General features: G+C 57.2%; 4 protein-coding genes across 4 annotated transcripts in view; 3 read left to right on the plus strand and 1 right to left on the minus strand.

The window, feature by feature from the left end:
- Positions 1–969, plus strand: part of PUNSTDRAFT_58386 (galactan 1,3-beta-galactosidase) — a gene marked incomplete at both ends in the record, with an annotated part of 2,722 nt that extends 1,753 nt beyond the window's left edge. The window contains 4 exons of the mRNA XM_007378015.1: positions 40–240; positions 354–632; positions 709–837; positions 923–969. Coding sequence (XP_007378077.1) covers positions 40–240; positions 354–632; positions 709–837; positions 923–969 — 656 coding nt within the window. The remainder of the gene's footprint in view (positions 1–39; positions 241–353; positions 633–708; positions 838–922) is intronic.
- A 766-nt stretch (positions 970–1,735) lies between these two features.
- PUNSTDRAFT_78621 (Metallo-dependent hydrolase) lies at positions 1,736–3,779 on the minus strand (the record flags this gene model as incomplete). The annotated part of the gene is made up of 6 exons (XM_007378016.1): positions 1,736–1,775; positions 1,838–2,575; positions 2,635–2,710; positions 2,770–2,918; positions 2,966–3,046; positions 3,103–3,779. Coding segments are annotated over 5 exons (1,133 nt in total), but the record flags the coding sequence as incomplete, so codon positions are not given.
- Positions 3,780–4,214: 435 nt separating this feature from the next.
- Positions 4,215–6,491, plus strand: PUNSTDRAFT_78625 (serine carboxypeptidase). The gene is made up of 10 exons (XM_007378017.1): positions 4,215–4,523; positions 4,679–4,736; positions 4,803–4,893; positions 4,947–5,006; positions 5,064–5,137; positions 5,202–5,412; positions 5,465–5,555; positions 5,609–5,633; positions 5,692–5,809; positions 5,879–6,491. The coding sequence occupies exons 1-10, from the start codon at positions 4,228–4,230 to the stop codon at positions 6,397–6,399; spliced, it is 1,545 nt and encodes a 514-aa protein (XP_007378079.1). The 5' UTR covers positions 4,215–4,227; the 3' UTR covers positions 6,400–6,491.
- A 1,246-nt stretch (positions 6,492–7,737) lies between these two features.
- Positions 7,738–9,186, plus strand: part of PUNSTDRAFT_59810 (uncharacterized protein) — a gene marked incomplete at both ends in the record, with an annotated part of 6,045 nt that continues 4,596 nt past the window's right edge. The window contains one exon of the mRNA XM_007378018.1: positions 7,738–7,826. Within this exon, the coding sequence (XP_007378080.1) occupies positions 7,738–7,826 (89 nt within the window). The remainder of the gene's footprint in view (positions 7,827–9,186) is intronic.

Genomic DNA, 9,186 nt, shown 5'->3' on the forward strand with positions numbered 1-9,186 from the left:
AACCCCCCAACCCCCACTCTAACCTCTCCGCTCGCCCAGACAAATACTTCTCCGCCTCCTCCATCTCCGGCACCTGGTCCTCCCAGGCCGACATCGCGCCCGAAGCGAACCGGACCTACTTTTCGCAGAACAACTACGACTTCCCGCTCGGCTCGAGCGCGATCTACATGGGCGACCGCTGGCGCCCGGACCTGCTCGGCAGCAGCCGGTACATGTGGTTCCCCCTCAGCTGGGCCTCCGGTACGTCTTCCGCCCTGCTCCTTGCCTATATATATATATATATATATATATATATATGTATAGAGAGAGAGAGAGAGAGAGAGCGCTAACGGGAAAGGGGTCGGAAATCGCAGGCGTCCCGCAGATCGTGTACGCGGACGTGTGGTCGCTCGACCTCGCCGCGGGGACGTACGCCGTCGCGAGCGGGACGACGTACGAAGCCGAGAGCGGCACCCGCGCCGGCTCGTCGACGCTCATCACCAACGGCGCCTTCTCGGGCGGACGCGCCGTCGGCTACCTCGGGAACGGCGGGACCGTGACGATCAACGACGTCCAGGGCACGGGCTCGCCGCAGTGGGTCTCGCTCTACTACGCCAACGGGGACTCTAGCTGGCGGAACGTCACGGTGTCCGGTGCGCGGATTTGCTCCCCTTTCTCCCTTTTTTTTCTTTGAACGCATGCTGATTAAGACATATATATATGCGACAGTCAACGGAGGCGCGACGGTGTACGTCGACCAGCCCGACACAGGGAATGGCCTGGTGACGCTCAGCGTGCCCGTCAAGCTCACGCTCAAGAGCGGGAGCAACTCGCTCACGTTCGGATCGGGGCAATCGAGTGAGCGTTTCTTGCGCGTCTCTCTCTCTCTCTCTTTCTCTTTCTCAGCGAAAACATGCATGATTGACGAATGGTTGATGCGCAGACTACGCCGGGGATTTGGACAAGATCGTCGTCTACACGGCGACGTAGATCTCTCGAATGAAACGAAGTCGGACATTGAAGCTCAGCGAGGGAGAATCAGCTGCGACCGCTGTTCGAACCATCATCTGAGGCAACGCTAGGGAGGGTGTATTGTATGTATTTCCGGTATAACGAAAAAAAGTGCTCGTATTCCGTCGCAAGCTCGATGCTACGTGTCTATGAATCCAGGTCTACCCTGGACCGTCGCCTCACGCAGCACACGGTTGACTGAAGCCATCACTTCAACCTGTTATCCCGATTCGGGAAGAGCTTGTGGAGAAGAGCGTCGTATTTCTGGTTCCGAACTGGATGGGGAAGATCCGCCCAACCACGTCAGCAAAGCGTTATCGGACGAGTTCAAGCCCCACGGTGAAGTTCTCCAGGGCGTGGACAATATGCGTCGCGCAAGAGACGGAGGCTGGCGGACGTCAGGCACGGGTTTCGAACGTCGTCCCCGATATCTATGCTGGGTTACCGACGGACAGGAGCGAGCGAGGTAGTCGACGACGGAATTCGTCCAGTCGAGTGGGAGGACCGGTCCGGTTCAAGTCGGATAGATCCCAGATAGTACTTGTCGACGTCGTTTACGGACAGATGGGTTAAGGAGAGAAGTGATGAGCACGACGCTATGGTGATGCACGATATCCAATGGTGACCGAGTGAAGCTGAGGAAAGATGTTGGCGCCGTTCTTTTGCTCATGAGCATGTACGTCTCACAAAGAGACGTGAGCAGACGGGGAGCTATTCCCTATATCAACTTCCCTAATTCTGCGAGAGTACGCGAGGAAGGCTTCATTTAGGGTGATGGAGGATCCCTACATAACCGGCGCTCAATATTATGAGGTACGCAGGTCCAATATTGACGACCAGTACGAACCTGCTCAGGGATATTGACCAAGGCGAAGAACGTCGTCGATATCCACAATCTTGGCCCTAACGCAGCTTCCGGAAGGGTCTTGCAAGTGAGCGCCATGCTTAACAGATCTCAGTACTGACGCCCATGCCAGACGTTATTCGTCATGACCTGCGTGGTCCCGCGCTATCTCTGCGATGAGGAACGCGCGATGCATCCTGGTCGGCGAGAGCATGCGGAGCCAGGTATACGCGCAACATCGGTTGCGGGACAAGATGGAGCGCCGCGTTTATGAACAGAGCTGCTTCCACCATGAGCCATCACGACTCACGACCGTTGCAGTATATTGCAGTATGAGGTGTACATCCAACGCCATGTGTGCCCCGCAAAGAATCGCGTATGAGCGCCGGCTATACGTCAGGCAGTGTCCGAGACGGACCAGGAGTGCCGTATTTCGGGATTGGTGAGGAGGGGGCCTATCTCGAGAAGATACAGCGTTCGAGGAATCAATGGGGAGAATCGATCGGTCGAGGATGTAATTCTGCAGAAAATTCTTGATCACGGGCTCGACCTGCTCGGTGGACTCGCATCGCTCCTCACCTGGTCCCACTTTTAGGCGGTTCGTCGAAACCGGCACTCCATCCCCATATCGGCGACGCGCTTCACTTGGTCCTCGGAAAGGCCCAAGCCGAACGGAGGCTTCGCGAGGAGCATGGCATATTCCGCATCGAGCGAGTTCCGAAAAGGCAGGATATCGTCGGTCTGCGACCAAGGAAGTGAGTTGTATCGAAATGGCGAGATGGACAGAGAGGAAAGCTCACGCAGATGGCGATGGGGTGATTGTGCTCTAGGTAGTACTGGATGTGGTGCTCGTCTATGGATCTGGCGGTTTTGCATCTAAAATGCGATAGCCGTCAGTCCGTCTTGCCTGACCGCATATATCCATGAGGACGTACAGAAGGTTGGAGGAGAGGCAGATCTCGATGCACATCTTCTCGCGTCTGACTATCTCTTTCGCTTCTTCGTTCAGAAAAGTGGCGTGTCCTAGGCGCGATGGGCCGCAAGCGAGCAGTTTCAGCGTCTCGTCCGCCGAGTTCATGGTCGTCTGCGGTGCGTCAACGCGGAGCTTTCACGATGGTGGACGAAACGAACCTCCGCTATATGCAAAGTGACGCTCAGTCCTGCATCTTTCGCCCTCTTGACGTGTCGGCATATCATATCCACGTCCCCTGCCTACGCGGACGTCAGTTCCCTGAGTCTTCGCAGCGTGGCAGAGCTCGCGCACACACCGTCGGATCGCCACATAGATCGACTCCGACTACCCTCCGGCCCTCCGCCCTCAGCTTCGCCGCGAGATCGATCACCTCCTTCACCACCCCCTCGTCCATCCTTCGATCCAAGCTCACGAGCAACGCCGCCGTCTCCTCCCCGTACCGCTCCACCTCGTCCAGCACCGTCTTCACGTACTCCTCTCGTGTCATCTGCGGCGTGGCCCGCGGCGTCGAGCGTAACTCGAGGTAGGTGCATTGCGGTCTCGAGTCGGGATCGCGTGGAGACGGCTCCAGGAACGCGTGCAGGACGGCGCGCGTCGCGCGAGCGAGCGAGCGGGGGTCGGACGTGAGCGCGTATATCGCCGGGAAAAGACCGAAGAAGTCGTGGATTTCCGTCAGCTGCACGCCGTCTTGCAGCCGCGCGAGTCCGTCGCGCACGAGCCGTGCTTGCGGGTCGTCTGCGGACCCGGAGGCGATCGAGAGATCCTGGCGCTCTCGCGCGAGTTCCTGGAGGACGTGGAGCGGTATCGAGCCATTCAGGTGCGCGTGCAGCTCGGCTTTGGGTAAGGAGCGGATGAAGGAACGTTGCGCGTCGGTGAGGGTGGAAAGCGCCTCGGCGCCGGGCCCGGCGATGGGAACGTGCAGCGCTTGCGCGACGTCCACCGTCGTCGGCTTCGAGTCCTGCGGCGTCATCTTGCTGTTGTTCGGAGACAAGAGGGTATCGTTCAGAGTCGCAAACGCTAAGACTAGGGATACCATGTCTCGTTCTAGACGCGTTATCGATTGACGCTATCCTATGTTCCAAGTCAAAACATACACGGATCGAGGGCGTGTGCGCATGCAATCTCTTTGACTTAGAATGTACAGTACCATCGTGTTGATTGAAAATAGTACAAGTCCAACCGGCTGTTCCGCTACCGGGACCTCGTCGGCAATCTACCTACCTACCTACCTGGCTCGGTCTGTATGTCAGCATGCGAAACTCACCACGACCACATGCCATCATGGTGTGCCGACGGAACCGACTGCGCGTTTGCATATGGACGCGCCCAAGAATACGAAACGACCCTTGTTCACGGTTATCCAAGACCTCGACCTCGAGTACGCGATCTCCCGTGTGCCTCACCAAGGCCATAACCCGCCATGCTGCTCCGCGCGTTGTGCACTCTCGCGGTCGCCACCGCCTCCGTCGCTGGTCAACAGCTTCCCCTCTTCGGCTCGGTTTTAAGCTACGCGTATAGCCAATCGGCGCGTCAGGCGTCAGGGAGCGTCGCGAGCTACGATCTGAAGGTCTCAAACTTCGATGCGGGGTTGTTTACCCCGGTGGAGAGCCTGAGCGCCTTATCGGACGCGACGTACACGACGCTCGCGCATCCAGCGTTCCCGAAACACAGCGTCAGAATCAAGAAATCGACGGACTTTTGCGATGGTGGAGTCAAGTAAGCAGATACAGTCGATTCCATACCCGTTCCCATTCTCGGATGGTGTGCGCGTCGTGGTAGACGTCGAGAGGGCAGAGGCGTTCAGAGAGTTGAAACTAGTACCTTCGTCCACCAACACGAATTTGTTCACTCACGACATGGCTCACACGCAGTGCCTACACGGGTTACATCGACATCGAAGCCAAACATCTCTTTTTCTACTTCTTTGAGGTGCTCGATCTGCCCTTTACGTTTCGGTCAAATCCGGCTTACACGTTTCTCTCCCCGTCTCGACAGAGTAGGAACGATCCGGACAAGGACGATGTGATCCTCTGGACAAATGGCGGCCCAGGCTGCAGCTCGTCGATCGGGCTGTTCATGGAACTCGGTTAGTTCAGCACATCTCTCTAGTCTCCTGCTGGCTCAACTGGCGCTCGACAGGTCCCTGCCGTGTTCCCTCCGCAGACCACAAGACAGTGTATAACCCATACTCATGGAATGGTGCGTGGTACCTTTGCTTACGCGTTCGGTCTAGACTTGAGCATCGATCCTCTCCAGCCGCCGCGAACATCTTCTTCATCGACCAGCCCGTCGGTGTCGGTTTCTCGTACGCTGAACATGGTGAACACGTCGTGCGTCCCTCTTGCACCTTATTTCCCTCTTTCCGTTTCCGTTGATGCTGATGGGGATACGTAGGACACCACCGAAGACGCCGCCGCCGACATCGCCGCCTTCGTCGCGATCTTCTTCGAGAACTTCAGCAAGTTCAAAGGGCGCGGGTTTCACATGGCTGGCGAATCGTACGGCGGGCGATACATACCCGTGTTCGCGTCGGCCGTATACGACCAGAACGCGAAGCTCGTCGAGGCGGGCCTTACCCCGATCAACTTGACGTCTATCATGATCGGTAAGGTCGTGTCCCGTGCGAGTGCAGGAGGACAAAAATTGATGTCTCTCAGGCAACGGAGTGACGGACTTCTACACTCTGGAACCCTCCAAGTACGACATGATGTGCACGCCTGCATCTGTAGACCCGATCTTGCCTGTCGCGTAAGCGTCTCATGTTTGACGTCCATGGAAAGCTGAGCTGATGGGTGAATCAGTGATTGCGTCCGCATGAAGCAAGCCGTGCGTACAACCTCCGCGCGTATCCGATATCTTGCTCGCTGACCACGCGTGCATTAAGATCCCCCGATGCCAAAAATGGGCGAAAGAATCCTGCGTCGACCAGTTCGACGCCATCAACTGCGGCGCCGCCATGAGCTTCTGCGCGACCGAGATCGACGCCCCGTTCTTCTCCACCGGTACGTCGCTTCGCCTTTCCCTGTACGAAAGCGTTCACCCGCCGATCCCCTTTTTCGCCTCTTCCGCAGGCATGAATCCCTACGACATCAGCAAAGTGTGCGACGGCCCGCTCTCGGAAACGCTCTGCTACCCGATCACGAAGCACATCAGCAGCTTCCTCGACCTGCCCTCCGTCCGCGACGCGCTCGGCGTCGACCCCGCCGTGACGGGCAACTTCACCTCCTGCTCGTCCGCCGTCGGCGCCCAGTTCCACGGCGCGATGGACATGTACCGGCCCACCTACCTCTACGTCGCGGCGCTGCTCGAGCGCGGCGTGCGCGCGCTGATCTACGTCGGCGCGTACGACTGGATCTGCAACTGGGTCGGGAACGAGCGGTGGACGCTCGAGCTGGAGTGGACGGGCCAGGAGGAGTTCGCGGGACTGGAGCTGAGGGAGTGGGAGGTGAACGGCACCGCCGCGGGCAAGACGAGGAGCGCGAGGGGGCTCACGTTCGCGACCGTGGACGGCGCGGGGCACATGGTCCCGTACGACAAGCCGGCGGAATCTTTGGAGCTCGTGAAGCGGTGGCTCGCGGGCCAGGAGCTTTGAGAACCCCAGAAAATCGCCGCGCAGATGGGGTTGTTTCTTTGTGCTTCAGATAGGCAACATCGAGATAGTTACGTCATTATCGTACACGTCTGGTCTACCTCGGTCGCGCCGAAAAGCAAAAGGAAAACGATCCGTCGTTCGTCTGCTGGTCAACGCTTAACACAGTGCGTGGCCGTGATCTGTCCGAGCGTCACTACATGCTTGGGAAGCAGCGCAGGAAATATGACTCCGGAATCAATCAGAGTCAGTTCGGGCATCACGCCCGACACCTCGTATCTCTCAATCAACATCGTTTGGATATCAGCGACGAATTCGTCGGACATCTTCTCCTCTTGAAATTCCAAGGATAACCGTGCGAGTCGGGGGACCAAGATAGAGCTAGAAGATGGAAGGAGGAGCCGTACGACCTGTTGGCAGAATGCAGCACCCCGAATCTCGAGGCTGGAGGCATGTTGGCAACGGTCGAGAAGGCGCACGATGCTCGGTGTGTGATTGACTGGGCCATGATGCAGTACGATTGTTTCGAGGCGATCTAAAGGGAGCTTGCTTATTAAGTGCCATAAATCGGTCTGGCGATGATACAAGGCATAAGAAAGTAGCGGTTCATCGTCGGAGGTCGGGGTGGGTGTCGAGTAGCATCGAAGGTGCTCCCCATCCACGTTGGGGCGGGGAGTAAAGGATAGATGCCGCAAGGCCCACATGCGATGTTTCAAAACTGCTGCGAGGGGATCGACGTTCCAAGCCTTATCAACGGAGTGGAGCCTAAGCGACAGCGAGGCTTGTGGAGGTAACGCGAGATATTCCAAAATATCGCAAACTGAGGGTCCCGGCGCACGAAGGCCCAGATATCGCAGATGATTCATAGAGATTACATCTCGTGAGACTGGTGCAGATGCTCGGACTGCGATACGGTCAAGAGGATCTCTCGTCCCGAAATTCAAAATCAGGTCCTGCAGGAAGGGCATCGAGCGAAGGGCCATGGCTAGCTCCCTCCCAGAGGGATATATTCCCAAAGAACAGACATCCATTCGGAAGCAGGTAAGATTTTTAACGAGTGAAGGGCAGCGCATCGTCGAGCATGCCAGCGAGACGTCAGCGACGGAGAGGTGACGAAGACGTGGTGCGTCCGAGCCAAGGAAGTCCTCTGGTAGCGACGGCTGTAAAGCAGAAAATCGTATCGCGCAGCTCTCGAGGAGCGGTGCAGGGGACGACAATGTTTTCAGGCACCATTCGGTACATAACCCCTCAGACAGGTCGAGGCTTTGCAGGCGATCCATGAGGCCAGACGCTAAATCCATCGTAGCATCCTCAGCGGGCCCGCAACTCGAATGCTGGCGGATGAAGAGAGGCGCTTTGCGCGACCTCGACAAGAAAAGTTGCGTCAGCTCCGTAGTGGCGCGAGGAACCGATGTCCAAAGATGGGCCGCGTTCACCGCTACTCTGCGCCAGTCCCGGGAAACGTGAGTGAAGATGTGGCTTGAGGGGAAGCGAAGCCACTCGTCTGAGTCGAGCGTGCAGAACTTGAAGATGGCGGCTAGCATTTCGGGAGGGAGTCGGGCGACGGGGACCAACCTGTTGCGGCATTCACGCAAAGAGCGCACATGTTCCATTAAGGATTCGATCTGTGCAAGCGAAGTTTGTATTTCCTTGTCAAGGTCGTGACGTTGCTGGTCCGCGAGCTCAGACGAGCAGCTTCCCGAGCTGTAGGGAGAGTATGATGTGAGCAACGGACGTGGAGTTGATGAGCGTCTAACTGCACTCACGAGTCGTGGAACATAACTGAACACTCTCCAGACATATTGTCCTGAGATTACGGTCGGGCGATTTTCTGCCGACTGCGGGGTTTTCGACACGACAAGGTGGTTTGGATGTAGTTCAAGGGCAAGCTAGGCGCGTGGCTTTTACGTCATCTTCACCGTCTATCTTTGCACGCTCGAGGTACACGACGTTGCACATGGTGTTTCTTATCCGCCTACTTGACTTATGAAGGAACGCCGACGGGTCGCACCTTCAGGTAGGTAGGTAGGTATATTGCCGACGAGGTCCCGGTAGCGGAACAGCCGGTTGCTGCGCTGCACGTACGCCACTCGTGCAGTCGACAGCGTGCCAAGCAGCTCGACGGTTTTCGTGAGCTGATGAAGCCGACCGCACTGTCTCACCACCGGCACGAAAAAGTCCTAGGTACATGTGTACATACAGTGCTATGTAATGTATGCTAGGCAAGCCGTCTTCAGCTTACTGGTGGAAGTCCGGCTCCTCGTTAGTGCGTTAAAAACCCCGACCACCCCGCAAAACCACTTGGGAAAAAAGCGGGGTGGGGGGAAAAGCATCCTCGAAGGAAACACAGACCTACAGCGACAGTCAAGCGCAATGGGCAAGGTAAGGCGTTTCTAATGCACTGTCTAAATCGTTGATACGGTGGGCAAGCCAGAATGTCGACGGCAGCGGTCACGATTTTGATGAGCTCCTCCACCTGCAGGGGGTCCATGAGGCATGCAACGGGTGGGGCGCGAACATGCAACGGGTGGGATGAGGCATGCAACGGGTGGGGCGCGAGCGTCAGGCATGCCGGGTAACGCCGCTAGAACGATACGAAGGTCCAATATCCAGTATTGGACGTTGGCGTTGGCAAGCTCGAAGGATTGGTATAACGCCAAGTCTGTCTAAGCATTCGTCGACGAGAGGATGCTTGTGGTACGCGTACCTCATCAGTGTCCTGTGCTCCCCCTGGATCGGGATCCGTGTCGCCTTGCGCCGCAGCATCATGCAACGTCTGTGAATCAGAGA

This window comes from Punctularia strigosozonata, assembly GCF_000264995.1.
Source record: "Punctularia strigosozonata HHB-11173 SS5 unplaced genomic scaffold PUNSTscaffold_1, whole genome shotgun sequence".
Lineage (NCBI taxonomy): Eukaryota > Fungi > Basidiomycota > Agaricomycetes > Corticiales > Punctulariaceae > Punctularia > Punctularia strigosozonata.